Below are 26,909 nucleotides of genomic sequence, written 5' to 3'. Positions count from 1 at the left end.
CCTCTTTTCGTCCCCCTCACCCCTGCCAGGCACAGCTGAGGCCAACTTCCCCACAGCTGGGAGCAGGACCCTGAAGAGAAGAATCCTTTCCGCCCCCTGCACTCTAGAGCCTGGGGCATCCCGTACTTGTGCCCTAGAGTCAGGCAGTCCCCAGATTGTACCCAAAATCTAGGGTGCCCCTGCTCCCCCTCCATGAGTCCAGCTCTGGGCAGCACCCCATCAGGCCCACACGACCCAGGTTCCCTATTTTTCCCACCACTCGCCTCACATTCCCCCATCCACCCCTCATAAGAGGGTGGGTCCAGGGTTTGGGGGTGTGAAGATTAAAACAACACGGGAGCCACGTTTAAGAAAAAGAATATTGACAAATACCAAATTTTGTTAAGCGTCTGCAGCTCCGGCTGCAGAAAGGTAACAAGCATGGGTGTGAGGGAAAAAGACTCCACCTTCAAGGCCCCTGAGCCCCTCTGAGGCAGAACCCCCACCTTACACCCAGCCCAAGCTGGCCGGCCAGCAACTGTTCTCACCCCACCCCACCTCTGTCCCAGTGGTGAGGCCTTCCCTCGCCCAACCACAGCCCAAGGACACCTCCCCTGGGAAGTTCCAGATGCCCTCAGGCACCCCTTCCTGCTCTGGCCGTGCAACTGCTGAGCAGCCCTTTTGGGGCAATTCCCAGGGTGGGGCTGGGGCCTGCGGGGAGAAATTGCACCATCAGAGGGAGCCAAAGGCAGCTGCGGTGTGTTCCTCATCCCTGAAATGGGGAAGCGCTCCTGGCCAAGTCTCAAGGTCCAGGGTGGCCGAGGGTTTCGTGATCACAGACACGAACCTGCACAAGTTCCCTTTAGAGAAAAGCACACCGGAAGCCTGACTGCTGCACGACCTTGGCTAGTGACGCTGCCTGCACCGGTGCCTGCGCTGGCGTCTTGCTGCCTTCTCTGCAGACAAGGTTCTTGGGACGACTCGGCGCAGTGCCTGACCTAGCAAATGCTGAATCGAGCATCAGTACTACTGTGTTAACGATTATATCCAAAAAATAAAACTGAAAAGGCATTTCCTTCTGTGGGTGTGGCTTAGGCCACTTTGAGGAAGCAGGTGGATTTACAAAACAGCCAGATGGGGAAGTCAGAGCTTGAGAAATCCCCTCAAATTCCCTCCATCCTCACCCCCCTTCTCACTCGCCCTCGGTGACCCCATTGCCCAGTGGTCCCAGGACAGCAGTACGACGTGACCAGCAGTGTTCCAAGTCTGGACACAGGTCCAGGAGCCCCAGCAAGAGAGGACTGACAATAGCTGGTATGGGCGCTGGGCAGACCTGGGGGTGAGTGCTCCATGTCAGGGAGACCCCAGTGTAGAGAAGAATGGTGGCTAGCACTTGCGGGGCCAGGCAGGTTACAAAGCACCTCCCCAGTGCGTCGCCCGGGTTCATCTCCTATGGTGACCCTGGCCCAGGGTTGGAACAGGATTTCTGAGTAACGGTCAAACCAGCAAACCAGCAAGCCTCAGGAGAACCAACTTCTGTCCTGACTAGAGGAGGGGGAAGTTCCACCAGAAGCTACAAGGGGGACACTGTGGCCCTGGCTCCCTTCCTCCTCTCTGGGTCCTGCAGTCCTGGCGGGGGAGAGGCAAGAACCGTGTTGGCGGGTCGCCCTGAGGGGGTCCCACTCAGGCGGCAGGCCCAGAGCCCCTGAGGTCCGGGTGCTCAGACTGCTCGGGGTGGGCGAGGCGCGCTCCCTCCAGCGGTGCTGGCAGCCCAGCGACGCGGCTCTGCTCCCACTGAGTTTTGGTTCCCAAAACATGTTCCTTCTAAGCAGAGGCAGAGCGTGGTAGTAATGGAATGCTCGCCGGGTGGTGTCACCACTCGGGGGCCTGCAGTGGAGGGGAGCGGGGAAGGAAAAGGTTCGGGGGGCGCGGGTGGGCGGGCCAACGACGCGGCAGGGAGGATGGGGACTAGGGATCGTTGTCCGAAGGCAGCCGGGGTGCCGCCGCTAGCGTCCCGCGTCACCACCCCCAGCGCCCGGCCGGAGCCCGCGGGCCTGCTCCACTTGCGCCGTGGGGGACGCATGCGCGGGGCGGGGGGCGGGGACGCGTGCGTGGGGCGGGAACGGGGGCAGAGGACGCATGCGCGGGGCGGGACGCGTGCGTGGGGCGGGGAGGCGGGACGCATGCGCGGGGCGGGGGCGGGGGCGGGGCGGGCGCATGCGCGGGGCGAGGCCGCGCGTGCGCACTGGCAGCGCCGACATTGCTGCTAAGAGGGCCGGCGCCGCGGTCCCGGCGGCTGTGGGGCGGGAGATGGCCGCGGCGCCGGGGGCCCGCTAGCGACGGCGAGCAGCGGCGGGGCGGCGGGGTCCGTGGGCTCAGCCAGGAGCCGGGCGGCCCCGCGGACGCCCACGGCAGCTAAGGGTGAGTGCGCGCCGCTGGTCGGCCCGGCCAGCCGCCTGGGGTCGGGGGCGCCCGGGGTCGCGGGATTGGGGGGACCTGCCTAGAGCCCTGGTGCGGACGCCAGGAGGCGCTGACCACTGTCCCCGCCCCGGGAGTGCGGCGTCTTCCTGTCGTCGGCCTGGCCTGAGGGGACCGACTCCCGCCTGCGCCCCGAGTCCCCCGCCCCCGGGACGGCTGCCGTGCGGCCTCCCCGAGCCCGCGCGTGGTGGGCAGCTTAGGGGTTCCGGCCCTCCGGGGCAGAGGTCAGTCAGGGGCTTCGTAACTACACGTCACTCTCCGAAGGCGCCTCTGTGCTGGGCGCCAGTCCCCGCCCGATGGCCCCGAGGCCCCGCAAGCGGGCCGGCCGCTGCCCCCAGTGAGCAGGCGCCTCTGCTTTGGCCCCGAATGCTGAGTTCGCGCTTCCTTTCTCGCCATGTTTCCCCCGCACACCTATTCGTCCGTCTGGGAGTCGTTCACAGTGCTCCCTGGTCCGTGGCCTCAGCGCACCTTCCTAGCAGGATAAGCGAGTTGTTCTTCCTTCTGGCTGGACGACGCCCGCCCAGGGCTCCTTCCCGGGACACGCCGCGCCCTGCAGACCTGCTCCCAGTGGTCACACCGAGTCTCCCTCACCATTAGTGGTCTTGAGGACAGGGACCAGTGCCAGCGCAGTGCCTAACACAGTGGTTTGCATTTGGAGTCGGGCCCTCAAGATGGTTCCGGTCTTTCTTTGAACTTGCAGTTGGGTTTACGTGGGTAGCACAAGCCCGTGTGTGATTCATGAACGATGACAGGGGTCTCCCAGTGGCTGGCCAGGCAGCAGTTCTTGGGGCGTGTAGGTGGCTGAAAAATAGGAGGGGAACAGTGCCTCTGATAAATAAAACCGGAAACAGTCTGGCATTCAGCGCCTGAGCACAGGTAGGCCCAACCTGTGGACTGCAGAGGCGGATGGTTTTCTTTGGGAGTAGTTGGCCCCACTTTGTTAGTGCCTTAAATTGCCACTTTCCTGGTGGGCAGGGGACTTCAGAAGTAGACCCAGGCCCAGGGGAGGGCGCTTGCCTGCGGGGCCTCCTCTGGGGCTTTTCTTCTGGCCACTCACACCTGTGCGCAGGGACTGTGCAGCACCCGGTCCTGGATCCGGGGGGCCAGCGGGCAGCCCTCTTGTCTGTGCTGCCCGACTCTGCTTGCACTGTCTCCTGGACCGCACTGCGATAGTCCAAGTGTAAAACGGGAACAAGTAAACACGTGTTTCGACACTTGGCAAAAGCCATTCAGAGAGGCTGGTGGAGGTGGCCGGGGAGGCAGCAAGGGGGCACAGTTGGTGGCGGGGCCACGCGGCTGAAGGCCGGCCTTCCGCGGAGCTGCCTGGGCCCTCGCTTTCTAAGCTGCGCGCGGGGGTGCAGCCACCCCTGCTCACGGCCCCTTCGGGTCTCATCCTGAGGAGGCGGGTGTGGGTTGAAGGTCAGGCTCTTGCGTCACAGGGCCACAGAGCTTTCCAAGGTTGTCCCCACTCTCAGCCCCTGTGAGTGCCGAGTTTCATGGCCTCTGTGCCTGCACTGGGCGTCGCTTACCCCGGAGGGCGGATGGTGTTCAGTATGCGCTTTGCCCCCAGCTCAGTGCCAACTAGTAGGGTTGAACGGTCAGTTTCCCATTTATCACCAAGTAAACAACTTTTTCATTCAGGGTTTCAGCAGATACAGATTCCGTCCTTTACACCGTCCTTTACACATTTACTCGTTGGCATCTTGGTGTGTCCCCTCGCCCCTTTGCGTGAGTTCTTAATCTCAGAATTCTTTGTTACTGTCCTCCGGCAGTTTTTTCTAATTAAACTTCCCAGTGCAGAAGTTGACTTTTCAAATTAGATTCGTGCTGTCAGGATCTCGACTGTCCTTAGATGGAGTTAGAATTTCATCCTTTTTAGAACAGTTAACATACCGAACAAACCGGACCTGAGCGTGAGTCCTGATTCCCCGTTGTCAAAGCCTGTGCTGCACAGATGACGGATCTTTTAAAAGCTGTTTTTCATATTTGATGAGATTATTTCATTAATTAGTTTACTGCCTGGATAGCAAATTTGTCTTTGCAAGTAAATGTTAACAGCTTCTAGATACTGTGTAACAAAATAGTTTTTAAATACATTTGGTCTTTGTGGTTTTGATACATTTATCCTTTTTTTTTTTTTAAATTATGAACTTTGTTTTTTAAATACAGACACCCAGGAAGGTGTAAAAACAGGGCAGAGAGACCCCGTGCCAGTCCCCCAGTGCCATCTGACATGTTGGTAGCGCAGTAATGTGAAGTCAGGTAATTGACGTAGGACAAGTACAGGGAGCTACGCTCTGTCCCGATTTCGCCAGTTCTTACACGCGTGTGGTTCTGTGCAGTGTACGCCGTGTACGCGTTTGTTTAACCACCAGCAGTCGAGACTGAGACCTGCCTGTCACGCCAAGGACCCGTGCTGCCCTCTGTGGCCGCTCCCAGACCCCATTCATGTTCCCCCTTCTGGTCTTGTCATTCTGAGAAGGTGGTGTCCACGGGATCCTTCAGTCTGTGACCCTCTGAGACTGGCCTTTGCACCAGCGTAAGGCCACTGAGAGCCGTCCAGACTATTGCAGGTCTCGTGGACGGGTCCCTTCTACCGTGTGGCTGGACCGCATTGTACTCCGCCTGTCCCCTGCTGGGAGGCCTTGGGCCTCGGTGTGCGGTGTCTGTACACACGTTTGTATCTCTGGGGTGAGTGCCCAGGCGCAGGGCCAGGTGTGGAGTTAGTTCCCCTCGTGAGCTGCCGCGCCATTTTCCAGAGTGACTGCGCCTTGCACAGCCCCACCGCGATGGCGACGTGCGGGCGGCCTCTCCGCAGCCTGTCCCTCTCCGCTGCTGTAGCAGCCCCCACACTGCGGGGTCGCCCTTACGGGTTCAGCTTCCCTTGCTCCTCTCCCGTGTGACGGCCGCGTTGGTCTGCTCACCTTCCTCCCGTTTTCTGATGGGATAGAATGCTTTTTTATTGTGTTTGAGAGTTCTTCGTATTGTCTAGATAAAGTCCTTTGCTGGACACCCAGGTAGCAGACGTCTTCCCCCAGTCCGTGGCTTGGTCGTCAGTCCTCTTCCCAGGGCCTCCCACAGAGCAGGCTGCTGATGGGAAGGAAGTCCCGTTTATTTTTTACCTTCCGTGGACCGCGCTTGTTATATCATGTGTAAAAATCCTCCTCAGCCCTAGGCCCCAAGAAAGTACTCCTATGTTTCTTACAGAAGTTTTATAGTTTCTGATTTATACTTAATGTAATTGGTTTCGATCCATCGTGAGTCAGTTTTTGTGTATGCTGTGGATTGTCGTTGAGGTCCACTTTGTTTTGCCTGTGGGTGTCGTGAGTACTCAGCACCGTTTGCTGAAAAGATCTCTTTCCTCCGTGGGATCGCTTGTGCACCTTCGGCAACAACCCGGCGCGCATGTCTGCGTGGTCCTGCTCCTGGGCCCCCGGGGCCGTCCCGGCGCCGTGTGTCTGTCTCCCCCAGGCTCCACGCAGTCTCGATTGCTGAAGAGCGAGTCTGAGATCAGTGATTCGTCTCCCTTTACTCTTTTAAAAATTGTGTTAGCTGTTCTGGTACCTTTACCTTTCCTTATACGTTTCAGAATGCACTTGTCCGTATCTACAAAAGTCTCACCTGGGTTGTTATTGAAGTTTCACTCAGCCTGCAGGTCAGTTCTGGGAGAAGCGACCCCTTTACCCTGCCGTCTTCCGGCCCCCGAGTGGGGCAGGCTCCGCCCCGATGCAGACCGGTGTCTTCCGGCAGCGTTTATGATCCAGCGTACCGGCCCTCGGCATGATTTTACGTTCCCCTCTCGTTACTTTCAGGGGATTGCGGAGGGTGCTATTCCCGCGCAGTCCGCATCCGTTTCGCCCTACTGCGTGGGCCGGGGCGCCCGGGGCTGCAGGGGTGGCGTCGTGAGAGCACCTGTCCCTGCCTCACTCCATGTCTCGGGGGAGGCATCTCCGTTAAGTTTCATGTGAACTGTGGTTTGGTACGTGTTCTTTATCAAGTTCTCTCTGTTCCTGATTGCTGAGAATTTTCATCATAAATAGGTATTGAGTTTTGTCAACACGTGTTTGTGCGTCGATGGACACATCCAGGCGCCTTCTCTCTCCCGCCCCGGCACTGATGCCTCGCACCGCCGGAGCAAGGCCCCCTGCGGCCGCGCTCTCCTTTCACGCATTACACGTCGTGTCCGTATTAAGGATTCTCTGGGTGGTACTGAACAGTACCTGCAACTCAGTGAGATTTAACTCTTCAGCTACGAGCAGAAGCTGAGACGGCAACGTGCTCATGCTCAGCTACAGAGCAAGTTGTGTCCTGGCCCTTTTCCCTTAACAGTGGAGCAGCTGGGAAGTGGTTTTGGCCGTTAACGCGCAGCTCAGGAGACCTCCGCATGGCATGCTGAGTGGAGGTTGTGGGCTGTGGCGGTCCTTTGTGCATGCAAAGGAGCCTTTGGGCAGTTTGTTCAAGGCCAAGTCCATGTGATTTTGTAATCAGCAAAGGAATTTAGAAATGAAACCGTGAGCACTGCTTACAGACTTAAATCCTCTCAACCGTTTAAGTAAGGGTTACATCGAATGACTTCTTCCTCTAAACATATCACCTGTAACATCAAACAAAATAAAAACCCAATGATTATAAAACTATCATAAGCGTTTTGGAAGCTTTGGGATGCCGAGTTCGATTCTTCCCTTCCCCTTCTCGGGGCTACAGTAATCTCTCTAGGTCATTATTTCTGTACCTTCTCGGAAGACAAAGTTTTCCACATTCTTCTAGGATTACAGCATCGCCTGCCGGCTCAGGCTGCAGGTTCAGTGTGGTAACAGGTGACGCTTAGGACCCTGAGTGTCCTCAAGTGCCTGCAGCTGTGGAGCCCTGGGCGGAGCCGTCCCCCCCCCCAACCCCCTTACTTTACTGATACCATTTCCTAAGCTTTTCTTACTTCAGTGGGACTTTTTGTGGCGCGCCTTCCTTCCACGTGGGTTTGGCATCGTGCACCCAGGTGTGGTCTTCTGGCTTTGGCCGCAGTTTGGGGAGGGGACGAGCCAGGGGCATTGTTTCCAGAACTCAGCGAACTGAGTCCGCAGGTCCTCCCTCTTCCCGGGACCCTCGGCCAGCTCGTGCCCCCCACCCCTCTGTTGGGCCTCTCTGCTGCGTCGGTCCTGTCGTCTGTGCACTGTGGTCACAAGCAGAGCCCAGGGCCGTGGGCCCAGACGCCAGCTCTGCCCTGCCGTGGCTGTGTGGCCCGGGCTTTCGGCGTCCGAGACGGGGCCTGGCGGGGCGGGCGCTGGTTCCGCTGAATGGTGTGCTGCGCGCCCTTCGTCCGGGTCCCCTGGCAGCGTCCACAGCCCCGCGGCTGTCGCCTGGTTCTCAGCAGACGGGGGGGCAGCACAGCCCGCCCACAGGCGTCCCCCTCCGGCCGAGCAGGATGAAGCGCCTCGCGCGCGCTCACCCTCGCCCCGTCACGGCTGCCCGAGGTCGCCCGTCCGCTCCCCTTCACGTGCTCTCCTCTCGGACGTCGCTGTGCCCACGTTGCTGCCTGACCTCTTGTCGAGGCTGGCGTGGTTGCAGCCTGGTGACAGGGCCTGGCCCCTGGTGCGCTGTCGCTCAGCACCGGGAGGGCCGCCCTAGGTCCAGGCTACCGTCCCCACCGCCGCGGCGGCCTTGCCCTCCCCGATTCGCGTGTCGGGGAAATCGCGTGTGGCTTCACTCATGCCTTCCGGGCAGCAGGGCGTCTTCGTGACAGCTCACCGACCACCTTTTAAACGGTCTTTCCTCCGTGAGCTCGCGCTGGCCGGTCCGCGCCCGCCTGGGCTTAGGTCACAGGCAGGGTGGCCGCTCGGGGAAGCAGCTGTCATTCTCTGAGCGGCTCTTGTTGCGACGAGGAAGTAAACGATCTCTCCGGGTTTTGTCACACATCAGGCCAAAGTCTGCCTTCCGTACCTCTGACCGGTTCGTGCCGGTGCCTTCCGGACACTGCTGTCCTCCGTGCTCTGCCATCAGATGCTGCCGCCACCATAGCCCCTCCTTGGCTGGTGGCCTCTGCCCCACTCACGGTGCTGGCGCGGCCTCCGGTCCTGCCTGCCACTCTCACAGTCTTGGTTTCGCACCTCACCCTCCTCCCAGACTCCTCCAGACCCCTTCCTCTTGGCTCCTGATGGGCTGTGCACCAGACTCTGCCCTTAGGGGCCCCCCACACCCCAGGAGCCCACGTGCCGACTGAGCTGGACCACAGTCCCCTAAGCACTGGCCTCGGACACGTAGCTGCCTGTTTGTCCTGTCCGCTAGGCCAGGAACAATCATGAGGGTCCAGCGGGACCTTTCAGGCACGAGAGCCCCTAGCAGAGCAGAATTTCGGTAGCTTTGATCCTGGGAGGGTGGGAGACAGACAGACCCCAGATAAAGCTTTGACATAAGGCCTGTGGGGCCAAAGGACAGAGAGTGGCGTGTGCCCTTGAGCAAATCTGAGTGGAGGTGGCTTCCTTGTGGGGCCCCACAGGGTTCCGTGGGCACGTCTCCCTGTGGTCTCCGTGTGGACGCCTGCGCCGTGCGCACACCCAGGTGTCAGGTGCCGGTGTGCCCGCAGGCGTGTGTCTAGTTTTGAGGAACTGTGGCTGGTTTCCAGACCGGTTATACCAGTCTCTGCCCCCAGCCGTGCCCGAGGGCGCAGCCCCCTGCCGCCTGGCAGCACCGGGCCTGTGGCCCGTTCTGCCGGGCAGGGGTCGCCGCCCGGTTTGGGGCCGCGCCGCGCATGCCCACACCGCCGCGTGTCTGCTCTGCTCTGGGCAAGCTCCCCCACACGGGAGTCTTTTGCCCGTTTCTTAATTGGGTGGTTTGTTTTCTCACTGACTTTTGAGAATTCTTGTGTTCTGGATGCAGGTCCCTCACATATGTTTAGCAAATATTTCCTGTCGGTCTGCAGTTTGTGTTTCCATTTTGGTAACAGTATCTATCGTGTGAAGGGTGAAAGATTTTCACAGTACTGACTTTCAGTTTCTCCAGTTTTTTCTTTTACAGTTTGTTCCTTTTTTATGCTATTTAGGAAAACTTTGCCAAACCCAAGGCCACTGAATTTCTCCAGCGTTTTCTCCTGGAAGTTGAGTACTTCCGATTTGAGTTCATCTTAGCACCCGGTGCGAGGAGAGCTCAGCCTCACAGCTTTGGACGTGGCTCGCAGCGTGCCCGGCACTGCGCGGGGAGGTGACCTCTCCCCCAGGGCCCGCCCCATCCCTCTGTCGAAACCCGAGGGCGGCTCTGTGTGAGGGTCGTTCGGTGCCTGTCTTCACCCCGGTGCCGCACCAGCTGCTTCCGGGGGCCGTGCAGCCAGTGACCAGGCCGTGCTCGCCCGTCAGGTCTGTTCTGCTGCTGCTTTTCTTAGCTGCTCTGGGTTTCTTAGGCTTACATGTGGGTCTTAGAATCAGCTTGTCATTTCATTTAGGAAAGCCTGCTGGAGTTTTGTGGTTGGATTTGGTAGACGCTGTAATAAGTCGGGGGGGGGCACTGAGATCCTGACAGTACCGCGCCCCACAGCCCGCGAACGTGGCTCGTCAGCCACGTTTTGCGGGGTTCGGTGTGCAGGTTCCGCACCTTCTGAAAAATGGACGTGTGATTGACGCAGGGCGTGAGTTCTGGGCGTACCACCCTCCCTGCTCTCCGCGGCGAGTCCAGGCGCCGTCCGTCCCTGCGGCGAGGACCTCCCCGCGTCTGCGCTGCCCGTCTCGCCGCGGGCCTGGCCCGTCCGGCGGCCGGAAGCCGGGCCTGCGCTCCTCGTGCCAACTGAATTCCTGCGCGGCGTCTGCGTTCCTGTTACCGAAACGGTGTTTTAGATTGGTTTCTTCCTGTTCGTCGCTGGTGCACAGAAATACAGTGGACTTCTGTGTATTGAATTTGTCTCTCGCGACCTTGCAGATAAACTCACTCATGCCGCGTATCAGGCCTGCTTGGTAGGTTCTGGTTTCTGCTGACTTTTCCTTGAGGTGGGTGACAGGTCAGCCTTCCTAAAGCTTGGGCACAGGTCCAGGGGCGGTGTCGCCATCACCTGAGGTCCGGTTGGGTGTGGAACTCGGCTGTCCCAGGGACCCAGTCACCTCCGACCCTAAAATGGAGGCCCTGCGCCCCGTGTCCCGCCCTCCTCTGCGGCACCTCACTTTATCCTTCTGGCGCAGCGCCCGCCTCCCCTCAAGTCGGGGGGCTCCTTCTCTGAGACGGGACGGCCGGCCTCATCGTGCCCGTCGTGACCTTGGTTCCGCTGCTTGTCCACGCGGTGAGGTCTCTCGTGTGGCGTGTTGCCCGGCAGGGTCCCACCCAGGGGGCCCCTGTCGGGGTCTCCCTAAGCAAGAAGCCCCTCCTGCTCTGCTCGCCCCTTTGGCTTCCTGGGAAGGACAGGCAGACCCCCCTGCTCCAGCCGCCCCTGTGGGGGTCTGGAACCCCTCTCACGTCAGTCAGGAATTTTCTTAGAAAATTCCTTTCGAATCCAAGTTTTCCAGTGAGCGTAGCTCTTTTAATCCCTCGATTCAAACGTCGTTGTGGTTTTTTCCAGGCTGCGCGCTCTTTCCGCGTTTCAGTGGATTGATTTCTGCCTGTCTCGGGCCTATTTTATTCCTTTTCTAGCGCGATCGAGTGACTCTTAGCTCGTCGCTCTTTGTTCTCCGGCGCTCAGCACAGGGTCCTGGGGCGGCTCGGGTCCATGTTTACACTGTTCTTTTCGTGCTGGAATGTTAGTGTCGATGTCCTTTTGAGCCCTGGGTTGGTTCAAAGAAAGTCCAGATGCTCCCAGGGTTGGACGAAATTGTGTCCACTTGCCTCTGCCCTCGTCCCTGGTTTCGTGGCATTGTGGTCGGAAGATAAGCTGCTCTCTACCTTCACGTTGGAAGCTGAGATTTTCTTTGAGGCTTCAGTAGGTCCGCTGTGGTGCGCGTTTGCTCGGCGCTGGACTGGAAATGCGGGCTGTGTGCAGGGCGCGGAGCCTGGCGCGCCGCGGCCCGCCGGCCTTGCTCGCTGCCTTTCCCCCGCTGCCCGGGGCTGCGCCTCTCTGTGTCGATTGCCGCGCCCCCTCCCTGCTTCCTGAGAGGGACGCCGGGACCCTCGCCCCGAGGTGCTTTCTCATTCTTTCGCGGTGGCGGAGAGCCACAGCGGGCTGAGTCTCGAGTGAGTCTGGGTGGCAGCGCCGCCTCCCGACGGAGCAGATGCAGCGCGCGTGTCCGTGGCGCTCCGTGCCCACTTCCTTCCTTCCTTCCTTCATTTCGTTCGATTAAGGGACCTGTGTTCGTCCTACCGAAGCCCTCGCTCATCGACGATGGAGACGGAGCAGGAGAAGGTGACCCGGAGGAAGGGGCTGAGCGCAGACGCCACCTTGTACCGCTGCGCCGCGTGCCATGGGGACGAGGACTGGGTGCTCGGCGCCCCCATCCGGGGTCGGGCCAAGGCCCGCAGCCTGTCCGCCTCGCCCGCCCTGGCGAGCACCAAAGAGTTCAGGTACGAGGGGCTCTCGGCGTGTCGGTGCAGGGGACGCGGCTTCCAGTCAGGTGTGGCCACAGGGCTGTTGTGCAAGTGGCCTGCCCTGCTTGCGTCCCTTGCACAAGTCGCTTGGCCTGCCGGCTCTGGCCTCGGAGTCGGGAGCGTCTCAGCGGAAACTGCTGGGATGAGCATTGCCCCCGAAACGGGTCACATCTGAAACGCAAGAGGGTGTCGGGGTAGGAGCGTGGTGGTGTCAGCCGAGGTGGAAACGCCCGTGGGCCCTTCCTGGTAGGTGGCAGCTGCGTAGAAAGTCCCAGCCCGGGCGTGCGGGAGGGGTGGCAGCAGCTTCTCCCAACTGCGGCAGCCCCTCCCCCTCTGGGCCGCGCGCTGCGGTGGCGGATTCTAGCCGCGCGCCCCGTGTGTGTCCTTCTGTGGGGTTTGCATAACCTCTCTGTCTCAGAGGACTCCGACCCTGGCATGGTGGCAGCAGGTCAAAGGTGCCTCTGCCGGTGGGTGCTGGGACGGGAGATGCAGGCAGGCCCAGTCACAGCTGGCTCTTGAGCAGAATTATCTGGAAACACTGACTGAGATGAACCCTGTAGATGCAGATCCAAGAACTTCCTGTTGGGGCGGCCCGGGGGTGGCCCTGGGCAGTGACTTTCAGCCCATAGCCAGCCTCCAGGACTCACGGGCTGGCTGCCTCCACCAGGCCTCAAAGTTTGTTTTGTCTGCGTTGGGATCTGGGTTCTTTGAACCCCAAGATAGGGGGTCGGAGACCAAAGCAAGTCTGCCGCCCCCACTCGGCTGGCTGTGGCCGTTTCTGGGGTACAGGGGACCGGAGGGCCATTGGAGGCTGGTGTTCTTTGTGGAGGTGAACACGTCCCTCTGTCCTGTCACATAGGGTGTCCTCATTGTTCTTTTGCCCCCTCGCGAGGGTGGGTGCTGGACCCCCAAGGACAGGAGATGGTGGGCAGCCGAGTGGCATCCCCAAGAGCTGACTGTGGCCTGGTCGCTTCTCATTCACTGGAAAGCCGGGCCCTCGGGTGGCATCTCCCTCTTACGCAGCACAGCTCAGGGTGAGCGTGTCTGTCCGCTTCCCCCCGAGAGGCCTGGGGGCAGCGTCTGAGGTCCTGGTTCCCAAGCGCAGGCCTGCTGAGAGCCCGTGTACGAATTCAGGGTCCCGGCTTGTCCCCAGACGGCGTGCTCCCACCTTCGGGGCTGGTTCCTTGTTCTCAGGAGCGTTTCTGGGTGTGTCCCTGTACCTGTAGGTGCTGTGCCTCTCCGGACAGCCTGTGGCGTGCACATCAGCTCTGCAGAGCGGGGCGGAATCTTCCGGGTCCACCTGGGTGCTGGACAGGGACACAGCTAATGTCACCTGGGCGGAGGCACCTCTGAGACGTGACGCGGTCTGCGCCCTGCCGCGTGTGTCCTTGCCGGGGCCCACACTGTGCCTTTTTCCCACAGGAGGACCCGCTCGCTGCACGGCCCGTGCCCAGTCACCACATTTGGACCGAAGGCCTGCGTGCTGCAGAACCCCCAGACCATCATGTGAGTGTGCGGGGCCGGCCCCGGGCCCCATGCTGCGGACGGTTCTGGCACCCGGGTGTCAGGCCTCTTGCGTGCCAGCCCTCCGGGGCCCCAGCCCGCGGGTGGGGCGGGTCCACCGAGACAGGTGCTTCTCTGTTTTTCGCAGTTAAACCTCTAATGGGAAAAATGGCAGATTTTCTACTAACATGTTTGGTGGGTCAAATGTTTCTCCTTTAGTTATTCTTAAAATGCAAGGTATTAACTGGCTTTTTTGAAAATCTTAGTTCCCCGGTTTGAGGGAGACCCCGCTTTGCAGGTGCTGCTGGCGTAATATGTACGTTCGGCGGCCGCTGAGGGCAGCGGGCTGGGGCACCCGGCACCCGGGCGGGATGCTGTTTAAACGCCAGGCAATTAGGGCGATTTTGCCTGCCGCCTCCCCGTCTGCCCCGCCCCGCCCCGCCCGTCTGGCGGTCCGGAGGGGCGAGCCCTGGGGGAGCTCCATGCACCTCGGGCTGTCTGGGTCTCAGCAGAGCATGGAGGTGACTTGCCCGACATCGCGCTCTGCGCGAAGGAGTCAGGAGTCCGTCTCAGCTGCGGCAGCCGTGCCCAGTGCCCTGTGGCGGGCTCACCGCCCCACCACCTTCCTGCAGAGCCCAGCCGCTTCCCCTCCTGGGGGAGCCACGGGGTGCGCCGTCTGCAGGTGATAAGGGCGCCGGCTCTCGTGCTGCTGTGACTAATGCTGCTGAGGGTCCCTCCACCTTCCTGCAGCCGTCATCCCAGTGTCACAGCCAGGCCACAGGTCACGACCCCTCTGGACAAGGCCGCAGTCCGCGGGGGGGGGGAACGGCGATGGTGCCGGTGCTGCCACCTCCAGGCCGCCTGGGGAACTGCCGCGCCGCGGCCAGAGGGACGGGGCGGCTCGGGTGCTGGTGCCCCGCCCACTTAGGCGCCGTGGGTCACCGCGTGCTGACCCCGCCAGTGCCCCTACCCGCCCCTGACTCCCCCACAGTCCGCTCTGCCCAGCAGACAGTGGGTGACCTGGCCACCTGGGTGCCCCCAAACCCAAAGCCCCAGCTGCTGCTGCTGCTCTGAGCTCCGCCTGGCGGCGGCTCCTACCCCGCCCCCTCTCCGTGCCTTCCTGCTGGCTCTGGTCCCAGACTGGACCTGCCTCAGCCTTTGGCCAGCTGCCTGGGCCCCCTCCCTGCCTTTCCTGGTCTTGGCAGAGCTCTTCGGTCCTTATCACTGACATCATTTTAAGTGCCACCTTGGATGGCGTGTCACAGTCCCATTTTAGTGACCATCACCTGCTCCCAGCCGAGCCGTCTGTGTGTTTTGGCTTCGTGAGCCTCGAGTGGGCTCTCAGGGTGGCATCTGAGCTGCTCCACCAGGCCAGGCAGGGCTGTTTGGAGGGGGGTGCTGCAGAAGTGTCCCTAGGGCTGCAAATGGGGGTCGAGGACAAGCAACTTGCTCTGTCCCTCCTAGGCCTTGTGCCCAGCACTGTCGCCTGGGGGGACGGGACCCCATTGCTCCTCTTCGAACCCCTCCAGCACCGCAGCTGGGTGGGGCAGGGCTTCACGGGCGCGGACCCAGCTTCCCCCTGGCGCCCAGTGAGGTGCGGGGGCGAGCGTGAGCGCAGAGCCTCTCACCTCCTCGCCGAGCTTGCACCGCACGCGCGTCCTCTCGTGTCTGAACGTGGGGTCGCCCACGCCTGATCGCCCTGGGCTTTCGAGTGGCTCGGGTCGGCCAGCTGCCAGGCTTTCCGCTGTCCCCACTCTGCCATCTGGCACCCGTCACTGTGTACCAGGGAAGGGTCTGTGTCTCACTTTGCAGGTGACCCAGCAGGAAGTCGAGTGACCCCTTGGTGCCAGGCCCCTCTGCAAGGCGAGACTGAGCCTGCCTGGGTCAGCAGGGAGGGGCCTTCGACCGCCCGTTAGCCTCCCACTGGCTCAGGCAGAGGGCTGCGAGCCGCCACACCCCCTGCAGGGCCTGCGGCAGTGCAGAGGGTGGTGATGAGCGCCTGCCTCTCCCCCCTGCCCGGGCCTGAGCTCCTCGCCCGCTGCCAGTCCCGGTGGCCCGCTCGGGTGGACATGCCACTGTAGCCAGAGGGCTTGCAGGGTTCGTCCTGACTCAGGGGCAGTAGGCTTGGCCTGTGCTGTTGAAGGTGACCCTGGGGACTGTTTTAAGGAGGAGATTAGGGAAGAGGACCGTGCACGTGAAGGCCAGCCGTGGTTTGCACCGTGGTCTTTAAGTGCGACGCTCCCGTGACTTAGTTGTTTTGTGTGGCTCTCAACACTTCAGGGCAGTGTTTCGCTTCCAGTTCTGAGGACGTAGAAGTTGTGGGGATGGTGCAGGCGCACTGCCGAGAGAGCGGGGGGCGGTTTGCTTTGCACCCCTGTCCTTAGCAAAGCGTGACGGGAAGGCCACACCCAAGTCAGTGGTCTGCGGCTTGTGAGCCACACGTGGGCCCCGGGCGGGCGGTGCGGCTCGTGGGGATGTCACGAGTGAGCCCTGCCCTCGCAGAAACAGGGCGAGTGCTGGCCAGCGCACGACGGGCCGAGGCCGGACACGCCACCACGCTTACTAGCGGTTCACGGCGCAGTTTTGGGAGTTGCCAGGGGGCCGTCGAGTCATCAGGGAGCTGCGGCCCGTGGGGCAGGTTTGCAGCCTCCATGGAGGATCCTTGGCTGCGTGTCCGGCGGCTGTGAGCGTGACTTCCCAGCGGGCGAGGTGTGTGCTGACCGCGGTGGCCGGCCCGTTCGCATGCCGATCTCCAGCCTCGTTCTCCACGCGAGTCCCAGCTTGTTCCAGGCCAGGCTGGGACGTCCCCGCCGTGCACAGTCATCGCAGTCGCAGCTGGGGACTCTGCCTGGGGGCTCCTGCCCCTCGGTGTGGACCATGCCTGTGGCCTTCCCGCGCCGGCCCGCGCAGCACCAGTGGCCGCGTCAAAGCGCCTCAGGGACTTGCGGGCTGCCCTGCTCAGGCGGGACCCACACTGGCTTTTGAAAAAAATTCATAGGACAGTTTTAGGGTTGCAGCAAAATGGAGGGGCAGGCACAGAGGTTTCCCATGTGCCCCCGCCCCACGCACAGCCTCCCTGCGGTCAGCACCCACAGCCGACACCTCATCACCCAGGGACCCCTTCACGTTAGGGCCCCTCGGCGCTGTGCATTCTGTGGCCGCACAGCCCTGTGGTGACACGCGTCCACCGTGACAGCCACACAGGCCGTGTCCCTGCCCCCACATCGGCCACCGACTCACGTAGACTGGCTTTTAACTATGAAACTTCAGGGTCGGCCAAGTTGTTCCCCCAGTGGTGCCAATGTGGGGGTGCCAGAAGCCTGTGCCGGGGTCTCCAGGGGCAGGGTCCACAGTCGGCTGGTTTCGGTGTTTGTGGGAAGGCTGGTGTCCCACCGGCGGCAAGGAGGGCACCAGGCGAAGGGCGGCTGACTGGGGCAGGTCCTGGCGCAGGTGTGCGAGCGACGTTGGCAGGAGTGTCGTTAGGAGTGTGCCACCAGGTGCCCGGGGCGTGGGGCTCGGCCGGGCACAGTGAGCAGGGGCCCGTCCACCACCAGAGATGCACTTCCAGGGCCGTGGCGCTGGTCCCAGAGTGAGCACCCCTCTCCCCTTCAAGGCACATCCAGGACCCTGCCAGCCAGCGTCTGACGTGGAACAAGTCCCCAAAGAGTGTGCTCGTCATCAAGAAGATCCAGGACACCAGCCTGCTGCAGCCCTTCAAGGAGCTTTGTGTGTACCTGATGCAGGTGAGCGAGGGTGGGGCGGGGCAGCCCGGGGCCCTGTGCCATCCGGGCCAGGAGGGTGCAGGCAGGAGGAGACACAGGGCTGGCCTCCTGCCCGGGTTTCCGTGTGTCCAGCTCCAGGACCAGTGACGTCAGCAGACTCCCTGCAAGACAGCAGCCGTCGTCACGACCGGGCAGCGGTCTGTTGGGACAGCAGCCAAGACACAAACTCGTTCCCCATCACGACACGCACAGTCCGAGCGGCGTGGGGCTGACGTGCCGGTCTGCCTTCCAGGAGAACAGCATGATTGTGTACGTGGAGAAGAAGGTTCTAGAAGACCCTGCCATCGTGGGCGATGATAGCTTCGGGCCAGTGAAGAAGAGGTTCTGCACCTTCAGAGAAGGTGAGCGGCCCTGGGGCCTGTGCCAGGCGCCGGCCCCGGTGCCTGGCGGGCGCAGGTGGCCATGACGCCGTCCTTGTCGTTTCCCAGACTACGACGACATTTCCAACCAGATCGATTTCATCATCTGCCTGGGGGGGGATGGGACCCTGCTCTACGCCTCCTCGCTCTTCCAGGTGAGGTCCCAGCGGCACAGCCCCTGCCGCCGCGGGGAGCACCCTGCAGGGCTGCGCCTGGCACTTGCGTTCAGTCGTTCCGGCGGGGGCCGGCCACTGCGGTGCCGGAGCCCACGAGGAGGGCTGGCACCGTGTGGGCGGAGCCTCCAGGGCCTTGGGGGCGGGGGCGACGTTGGCAGGTGCGGGAGAGCGAGGGTCTGCACGGAGCCCTGTGCGGTCCTCCCGAGCCCAGACCACCCTCCTGGACGGACCCAGCTGTGGGCTTTTGCAGGTCAGGCATAGAGGCCGTTGGAGAGGGCCTGGAGGAGGGCAGGGCAGCCAGTGGGGCACGGCCAGGTGCTGCGGGCCGTGCGGACCCGGGAAGCCTGAATACTGTGGGTTTGGCACTGGGGGTGCCCCGACCCCTGCCGCACCGCCTGCCCCCGCGGCCCCCGTCCTCACCAGCAGGAGCTGTAGAGCCGCCCGTGAGGGGACCAAGAGTCCACTCTCCCCCCACCGCCCCTGGCCGACCCCTCCCCGTCATCCCTGTCAGGGTCATCTGGCCTCCCCAGACCCGACTGGGCACCGGCTGCTCTCACGGCCCCACCGCTCCTTCCCATCCCCTGGCCAGTGGCCTGGTCGGTCTCGTTGTCCTTGTCTCTGCTCCGGGCCTCCGCGGCGTGTGGTCACTGCGTGTCACCCAGCCCTCCCCCCACGTGGGATACATCGCCTCGCCACCCGCTTAGCATCAGCCCCTTCCGGAGATGGTCAGGGCGAGGGCCGGTTGGTGCTGGGGGTGACTTGGGTGACTTGAGTGGACCGGCCAGCTGAGTGACCGCCTTGCCGGCTCACAGGGCAGCGTGCCTCCGGTCATGGCATTCCACCTGGGCTCCCTGGGCTTCCTGACCCCCTTCAGCTTTGAGAACTTCCAGGCCCAAGTCACTCAGGTGATACAGGGTGAGTCACAGCGCTGGGCAGAGCCCGCCGTCCCATGTGGGCCGGGGTTTCCGTGGGTTCGGGGACTTCTACATCTAGGGCAGTCCAGACGCCCCGCTTCTGGGCGGTTTGAGTGGGTCCTGGGCGGGAGCCGCTGTGCTCCCTGAGTGCCCTGGTTGACTTTCCAGCAGACATGGGGGTGATGCCCTCACTCTGGGAGAGAAAAGAGGGTACATTGTTGGGGGATTCTCTGCTTCCTGTGGGGAGGTCACCCTATTCTTGCTGACCTCCCCTGATGTGACCCATCTGGGTCCCCAGGGAATGCAGCTATTATTCTTCGGAGCCGGCTGAAGGTCAAGGTCGTGAAGGAGCTCAGAGGGAAGAAGCTGGCTGTCCCCAACGGGACCAGCAAGAATGGGGTGCTGGCTGCAGACCCAGACCCCGAGGTTGGAAAGCAGGTCATGCAGTACCAGGTCCGTGGACAGGTCCCTCAGTGGGTCCCCAAGCCCTGTCTTCCCTGTCTTCTGGCCTTGGGGAGTGGCACAGCGTGGGAGGGCTCTGGGTGGACCCCAAGGGGGTGGCCCCCATCCTCAGGGCCTTCCAGAGAGCCTAGGAGCAGCCCAGCCACCGGCAGGGCAGGCACAGCCCCTCAGTGCACGGTGGCCTCGCTGCCCCCAGGTCTTGAACGAGGTGGTGATTGACAGAGGCCCCTCCTCCTACCTGTCCAACGTGGACGTCTACCTGGATGGGCACCTCATCACCACAGTGCAGGGAGACGGTAGGTGGGCGTTGGGTGCGTTCCGGGCACCCTGGGAACCTCACACAGAGCACGGAGAGCGAACCTGTGGCCTGTCCCCAGGTGTGATCGTCTCCACCCCGACGGGCAGCACAGCGTACGCGGCTGCAGCCGGGGCCTCCATGATCCACCCGAACGTGCCGGCCATCATGATCACGCCCATTTGCCCCCACTCGCTGTCCTTCCGGCCCATCGTGGTCCCTGCAGGGGTCGAGCTGAAGGTCAGAGCCCACCCCCTCCCCCTCCTCCGGCATAAGCTGACAGCTTTGGGCCCGCAGTACTGACCACCTGTTCTGGCCCGAGGCAGCCTTGTCCCTGGTGCTCCTGGCTGCCCTGGTGCCCCAGGCCATGGCCCGCCTTGCTGAGTACTGGGAAGGGCCTCCTAGTCCTCACCCCTGCTGGGCTCATGCTGCCAAGGAGTCTGGTAGGGAGGGGCCAGCCTCTCAGGCAGGGTGAGCGGCCCTCATGGGGTAGGGCCTGTCCACATCGGGGCCCCAGGTAGGGGTGACCCAGCCGTGAGCCCTAGCAGTTGGGTCTGTGTCTGTCTGAGCTCTGAGCTGGAGCCTGTGCTTGGCCTGTGTTTTCAGCCATGGGCAGGTGAATGGTGACTCTGGGCCCGGATGGACTTTGTCCTTTGCTCCCCAGGGCTGAATGTTGGTGAGACACAAGTTAACGCCTTCAAAGCTTGGAACTGGCCTTGACGTGTGGTGGGCACTGTGAACACTGGCACAGTCCCTCCTGGCCAGGGTCCGAGGCTCTCAGCTGCACACACTTGAGCCCACACTTGTCCCGCTTGACACTTTCAGATCATGCTGTCACCAGAAGCAAGGAACACCGCCTGGGTGTCTTTTGACGGACGAAAGAGACAGGAAATCCGCCACGGAGACAGGTGGGTGGACTGCAGGGCTGGAGCAGGCGTGAGGAGTTCGGTGCGGGCCCCAGAGGCAGAGTGTGTCCCCGAGAGCCTGGAGGGTTCCTCGTCCCATGTGTCATGCCGGTGAAGCCGTGCCTGTCAGGTTGCCGCACGCGGCTCCACGTTCCGCGGTACCTGTGCTGGCTACACCTGTCTGCTCTGTGCCCTCATCCTCCTTGCCGTCCCCTTTGGGCTCCTGCCCATGGATTACGGTGGGCCAAGGGGGCCCGTGGCTCTGTCCCGGGACTTACACAGTACGGCTGGGGCCAGGCCACTCAGCAGGCGACACAAGCAGAGCCGAGGCGGCCCCCAGCCAGTGGGGAGCCGCGTCCGGATGGCTGCGACGCAGCCCGGGGGCCCGGGCTTGGGCCGGCCGCTCACCTGGGCCGCGTTGCCTCCCGCCAGCATCAGCATCACCACCTCGTGCTACCCGCTCCCCTCCATCTGCGTCCGAGACCCCGTGAGCGACTGGTTTGAGAGCCTGGCCCAGTGTCTGCACTGGAACGTGCGCAAGAGGCAGGCGCACTTCACAGAGAGCGAGGACGGCGAGGACGCGGGCGACGGGGACGGCGAGGGCTAGCCCCGCACCCCTGCGCGCCCTGGGGCCCCCTCCCTTCCCGGCCCGCCCCTGCTCGCCCCGCGGGGCAGGCCGACCTGCACACGGGCAGGCCTCAGGGGTCACGGCGCTCCTGTCTGCAGCCAGAGGAGGAGCCTGTAATCTGCCTTTTGTTGACCAGATCAACCATTTTTAACATTTTAAATCTGACTTATTTTTGCATTTCTAACTAAGCTAAGGGAGCTGTGGGGTGGCCCGAGCTCTGAGGCCAGCACCGCACACCCGTCCGTCAGAGCCTGTCCCCAGGGCTGGGGCCAGGGAGCTTCCATGAATCAGTTGGTTAAATTCAGAGGGAATCAGAATGGATGACTTTCTCCTTCGGTGTTGAAAATAAATGTCTTATAGCCAAAAGTCATTCTTCAGCCGCCGCGGTCTTCCGCTTAGGCCTGCACCTCTAGCACTCCTGTGGCGGGGCTGCACTGAGGTGCCGGGCCCTCCTGCCTTGGTCCCCTGGCCCTTGTCTCCTACCCTGCTCTCGCGTGGCAGGTGCCACTGGGTGCCGCAGGTGGCCCATGAGCCCCACACACATTCCTCACGATTCAGGGTCGGCACCCCCGTGCCCTGGAAGGTGTTTTAAATCCTGTGTATACTTTTTACAGATTCTTTTAAGCTCTCTGAAACGCTCACGTGCGGATTCCGTTGTGCACTGAAGGTTTCAGAGGGCTCGCCCTGTCGTGGACAGAGCCCCATTCTGTGTGCGCGTGTTCTGTGCGACGGTGCTGGGACCATCCGTCCAGTCCAGCACGGCCGCGGCAGGTGGGGCTGATGGTCCGTGCGGGGACACGGCTGACTCAGCAAGCCGTGGTCCTTCGCAGCTGGAGCAGGAAGCCTGGGACGAAGGGTTCCGCGCGCTTCTGCCTGGGGGCCCAGGGTGGAGGAGACCACGTCATCCCAGCGTGCGCTCTTCCCTCGGCCGGCCGGGTGGGACATGTGTGCGTGTGGGGCCCGTGGTCAGAGATGAGGCTCAGACTGCACGTGGCCTTGGCTGCTCGCCAGGCAAGTGTCCTAACATGGGCCTGTTTTTGAGTGATTTTTCTTTGAGCTGCATTTCCATTTGCTAAATCGGTGGGAAGGGTGGGGTACCTGCCCCAGGCCCCACCTCTGGAGCGATGGTCAGGGCTGTGCCTTGCCTGCGTGGAGGGTCCAGGGCCACATGTGCGGCCACCCACAGCGGGTCTACAGAGCTGGCTCTGCAGCCTGAGCAACTCCACAGTCGGCGCCTATCAGTCGGTCAAGTGCTGTCCCCCATCCTGTCCCTCTGGGTACCTCGGCAGCTGGACCCTTGTGTGCTCAGCGGTCAGCCCAGGGTTGGGCCAGGGCGGGCTCTCACCTGGTTTCAGGTCCAGAGGACAGTGGCACTCAGAACCCAGGTCACTTGCTCAGACAAGAAAGCAAGTGCTCGTCCTAGAGCAGCGTGGTATTGGGGTAATCTAGAAGGCTTTGGGTTTTTTGAAGTAAATTCTTAATGTTTAATATTGTCAATATCCTGAAAATTTGTTAAATGTTAAAAGCCTTATTACTATTTTCAGATCATTTCAATAAACAGACTTGTTTAAAAAGCTGGGTTTAGTGACTTTATTTGGCTGTTTGCAGTCACATCAAGGACACTGAGGGAGGCGGGCTGGGGCCTCCATGGACACGTGTGGGAGAGACGGGGTCCTGCTCGAGCAGCCCCCACGTTGAATCCTGGCCCAGGTGCTCCACCAGGCCTGGGCTAGGCAGGTGTCCCCGGGTGGGCCTGTGGGCATGGCCTCCTGTCCTGCAGAGAGGGTAGAGGGAAGGCAAAGCCTGCAGGACTCTGCCCTGAGGGACTGGAGGGGGCCTCCAGGAGGGGCTCAGTTCTGCAGTCCCCAGGGCCCCAGGGGGTGGGCACGGAACCCCTGTCTCCCTCCTCTCCGTCCCTTTCCTGTTCCTGCGGCCTTGCGTGGACCAGGCCTTGGTGAGCATGGGGCAAGGCTTTGCCGGGAGCCAAGTGGGCACCGCAGATACGGACACAGCTGGGTGGGCCAGAGCTGGGAGAAGCCAGTGACTGGCCGTGTGCAGTCTGCCTGCCCAGCCCCCGGAGCGGGAGCGCTGGGCTGCTCCCAGGTGCCTGCTGCCCACCCCCAACCTGCCCTAGGCAGGGGCTCAGTTGGCCTAGGCCGCGGGGAACACGTGCGTCTGGGTCAGTCTGGCTGCGTGTGAAACAGGCCGCACTCAGGGCTCCAGCGCTCGGACCTCAGACCAGGACTGGACCCCTCTGCTGGCGGAGCGCCCCCTTCAGGGAGCAGGGGCCCGACGCAGGGGCTGGAGTCCGGGCCCGAGGGGCTGTCTATGGTGGGCATGGGCCCTGCCCACAGAATCGCTCTTGGGCAAAGGCTGCTGACTTTAGGCCTTGACTGTCCGGCCTTGGGGAGCACAGCGAAGGGGTTGGGGTACAGAAGCTCCAGACGAGCAGCCCCAGCCAGTGGTGCGCCCTGCCCTGGCCGGCCTGCAGATGCCTCTGGTTGAGAAGGGACTGCCTGACCTTGGCCGTGTGAGCATTGAGGCCAGCATGGCCTCTCGGTCACCAGGACTGCTCCCCGGACGCTGGCCTGATGCAGCGAGACCGCTCACACCCCTTTGGTTTTGCTACGTTGACCTTCGGCCCCACCCCAGGAAGGGGAGCCTGCAGGGCACACCCCTACCTGTAGCGGAGCCCCCGAGAAACCAGGGGCTGAACCTGGGCTGGAGGCTGTGGGCGTCCCCCCCGGGGCCAGGCTGCAAGGCGTGGGAATGGGGAGGGCACGCACCCCTGGTTGCCCACGGGCTGTTCTTCCCAGCAGCTGCCCTGCAGGTCGGTGGACCCTGCTGTCCCCCCGGTGGGGAGGGCCTCCTGTGCTGAGTGAGGGGCAGCGTCAGCAGCCTACACTCGGCTGCTGTGGCACTGCCCGTCGTGACCTTGGGCTGCAGACTTCCTCAGCCTGTTTCCTGGCCTGCTGATCCGGACAAGTCACAGAGGCACTGCAACTGCCCCCTGCCTCTGGGTGAGCCTGGCTGAGGGGCCTGCAGGTGTGACCCCCACTGGACAAGGCCTGGCTTTTGGGACAGTTGGCTTAGGCAATAGCTGGTGTGACCTTCTCTTCCAAAAATCCCACACATTGATGATGGAGTGAGTGGCCATCGTCTAGGGACCCAGGGCAGTGTCCAGGACTTGGGGGTCCCAGCCACCACTCGATGTCCTAGATCGGACCCCAGCCCTGGGGAGGAAGCTCAAAAAGTCCCTGTGTCATTCTGGAACCAGGCGGCCTCGGCTCTCCACAGCCCGGCAGCCCAGGGAGGGCCAAGGGGGACAGCTGAGGTCCCACTTGTGACTGAAGGGAACCAAGGTCAGCGGGACATGTCCACTCCTGCTCCTCCCCCAGGACCAGGGGGTGAGGGGCCCTGGTGCCAGGGGCCATGCCCAGGCCAGCACCAAGCCCGGATGGGGCCAGGCCCAGGCAGATCCCACTCGACCTCACCCAGTGGTGGGCCTGGCTAGCACCCGGGCCTGCTGCGTGCCCTGCTCGGGGCACTGCCCCTGGCCAGTTCCAAAGGTCCACCGCTCAAGACTGTGCTTACGTCTGCAAAATCCCTTCCCAGTGGGCTGCCCAGTGAGGCGAGGCTCACGGAAACAGAGCAGGAGCTCCTGATGCCCTGGGCACCCGCTGTCCCCACCACCTGACCACCCCACCTGCTCTCCCCATCACAGCCTCGTTAGCCACAGTTAGGGGAAGCAAGCAAAGGCCCAGTGAGCCCCCGAGATGAGGAGGCCTGATAAACGGTGACTGTTTAAGACTGAAGACACCGAGACAATGCACAGAGATCTAAATGTGGGCCTGGCAGGGGTCTCCCTGGCCCACTGAGGGGCTGCAGTCAGGAGGCAGACACCAGCTGCCAGGAAGTGACGTGGCGCTGGCCAGTGCTTCCTGGCTGTGCTGGCGGGGTCCAGTAGCATGGGGCAGAGCCCTGCACCCGCTTTCCATCTGCAGGATCAGGACCCAGACTCCATGCTCTGGGCTTTTTTGACTCCTGGGTCCCTGCCCGCACCTCTCCACTGCCCTCACTGTCCCCTGGGTTGCAGGTCTCCGTCTCACCCAGCTGAAGCCACCACTGTCAGGCCAGGGCCCAGGCCCAGACCAAGCCCGTGGCGGGGAGGGCGAGGGGCAGGGGTTGGGAGGCAGATGGCAGAGCCCACATGGGGCCGACCCGTGGAGGTGGCAGGGAAGGACCCGCTGGGTGCTCGCCTTCATGCCTTCTGGAAGGCCACCCCTGGATGTCATCTGAGCCCAAACGGGGGGCCTTCGGGGAGGGCGCCCAGCCCCCGGCCAGGCCCTCACGGTCAGCGGACGTCAGTGGGCTGGCCGGGGCCATGCACCCCTGGGGCCACATGGGCCGTTCGGTGCCTCCTTCGCTGGCTGGCGAGGTGTGCCCATCGGCAGGGGCTTGGCCGGGCACGCTGGAAGCCGACGGTCCATGTCCTTTCACCTCGAATTCTATTTCTTGGAATCCACTCAAAGGAAGAAGTCAAAACTCCAGTAGAAGGCGGCTAAAAATGCACAGATCTATTGTCGTGGCTTCTCTCACGGCCAAAAATCAGCCGCGGCCCAAGGGTGAGGTCACTCGTGCTCCCTTCACGGGCCGCAAACAACGTTCCTACGAATACGGCATAACTGTCGATGGACGGAAAAAGCCGATTCCCGCCGGGGCCACAGGCTGCGCAGGGCGCGCATCTTCTCCCAGTCCACGTGGGTCCCCCCACAGCCCACATGTGCGGGGAGGCGAATGGCGTGTCTCCACTGTTCCCGTCTGAGTATGGATGTGAGTGGCCCTGAGTGGGCGTCCTGTCCAGGGTGGGTCCCCTCTGCACCCTGAGCTGCCGGGAGAGCCTCTGGCCACCCTCAGCCCTGAACTGGGGTCGACGAGCTGGAAAATAATCTTGCTCGTACTCGTTTTTCTTAAGCATACACACGGCCACATTGATTTCAGTGTTTAATATTAGAAGTGTTTTTGGTCTAAGTTTGGTGATGTTTTCGTCACCAGAAATATGCCATAGGAACTGAACTCTTGTTTTTATCAATTAGCCTAGGGGGTCAAGCTGGTTTCGTTACACGTCGATTCACCTAAAGTTGCTGACAGTTTCCGAGAACCTACGCCGACGTTACGTGAGGACTCACTGCATTTAGAGACAAGAACGTGAGCAAAGCACAATACAAACTCTGGAAACGCGTTCGTGCAACAAAGGCCGCCTCGGGCAGTGAGCAGAGGCCACGCATTGCTGCCCAGCGGCCAGCTGTGGGCCCAGAGGGGTCAGAGCCGGCTCTCCGGGCTGTGGGCCTGCCTGGGGGACGAGGTGCCCGGGCTCCTCTGATGTCATCTCAAAATTATTAAAATGCACCATTCCAGAAGAAATGCAAGAAATTTTGCTGTAAAAATTGAGAGACTTCATAAATTTGCTTTTTAAAATTACTTTTAAAATCACTGACCAGCTCCAACCAGTACAGCTGGACAGTCAGTCATTAAGTGTCTCAAGGCTTTTGGGCATAGTCGAAAAATCCACTAGTGAACTTTGTTCCAGAAAATGATGTCCTCGTGACTACTCAGTTTAAGAGTGCCAGACGCACATCTCGTCATGGTCCAAGGGATATATGTATGTAAACGCTAATTTCACATTTGCTTGCTTTCTACAGTTTTCATTTTCAGGCCGAGGCCCTTGACCAGCCCCAGGGGCCCTCCCTGCCTCTCTGCCAGCCAAGCCTTCTGCACACGCCGCGGGGGAGCAGGGGAGCGCGGGGGAGCTGGTTTCCCACGCAGACACATCTGGTCACTTACAGGAAGCACACTGCGGCTTCTCTGGCATGTCCGGGTGGCCAACATCACCACTCCCGCGCTCTGGGATTGTCATTAAGGAAAGCAAGGGCGACTTG

General features: G+C 61.9%; 1 protein-coding gene across 3 annotated transcripts; it reads left to right on the top strand.

Moving 5' to 3' along the window:
- Positions 1-1,176: 1,176 nt before the first annotated feature.
- On the top strand, positions 1,177-22,546 carry NADK (NAD kinase). Of its 3 annotated transcripts, none has more exons than XM_036227667.1 (12): positions 1,177-1,293; positions 11,704-11,922; positions 13,369-13,452; positions 17,063-17,192; positions 17,464-17,572; positions 17,660-17,745; positions 18,579-18,681; positions 18,979-19,133; positions 19,339-19,438; positions 19,520-19,677; positions 20,263-20,345; positions 20,775-22,546. In XM_036227667.1, exons 2-12 carry the CDS (start codon positions 11,744-11,746, stop codon positions 20,947-20,949), a joined length of 1,362 nt encoding a protein of 453 aa, XP_036083560.1. In that variant the 5' UTR covers positions 1,177-1,293; positions 11,704-11,743; the 3' UTR covers positions 20,950-22,546. The 3 variants fall into 3 exon arrangements, with proteins under 3 accessions (XP_036083560.1, XP_015999937.2, XP_036083556.1); XM_016144451.2 differs by having other exon boundaries at positions 1,204-1,318; XM_036227663.1 differs by lacking the exon at positions 1,177-1,293 and adding an exon at positions 2,242-2,400.
- The last annotated feature ends 4,363 nt before the right edge of the window (positions 22,547-26,909 follow it).

The sequence above is a fragment of the Rousettus aegyptiacus genome, unplaced genomic scaffold (assembly GCF_014176215.1).
Source record: "Rousettus aegyptiacus isolate mRouAeg1 unplaced genomic scaffold, mRouAeg1.p scaffold_m13_p_1, whole genome shotgun sequence".
Lineage (NCBI taxonomy): Eukaryota > Metazoa > Chordata > Mammalia > Chiroptera > Pteropodidae > Rousettus > Rousettus aegyptiacus.
The sequence above is the reverse complement of the archived record's forward strand: the minus strand, read 5'-3'. Positions and strand labels throughout refer to the sequence as shown.

Coding starts and splice junctions, on each gene's coding strand:
- NADK (XM_016144451.2), top strand. CDS start 1,296: ATGGGCGCTGGGCAGACCTGGGG. Junction 1,319..11,703: donor GGCGCTGGGCAGACCTGGGG/GTGAGTGCTCCA, acceptor CGTTCGATTAAG/GGACCTGTGTTCGTCCTACC. Junction 19,134..19,338: donor AGCAGGTCATGCAGTACCAG/GTCCGTGGACAG, acceptor CGCTGCCCCCAG/GTCTTGAACGAGGTGGTGAT.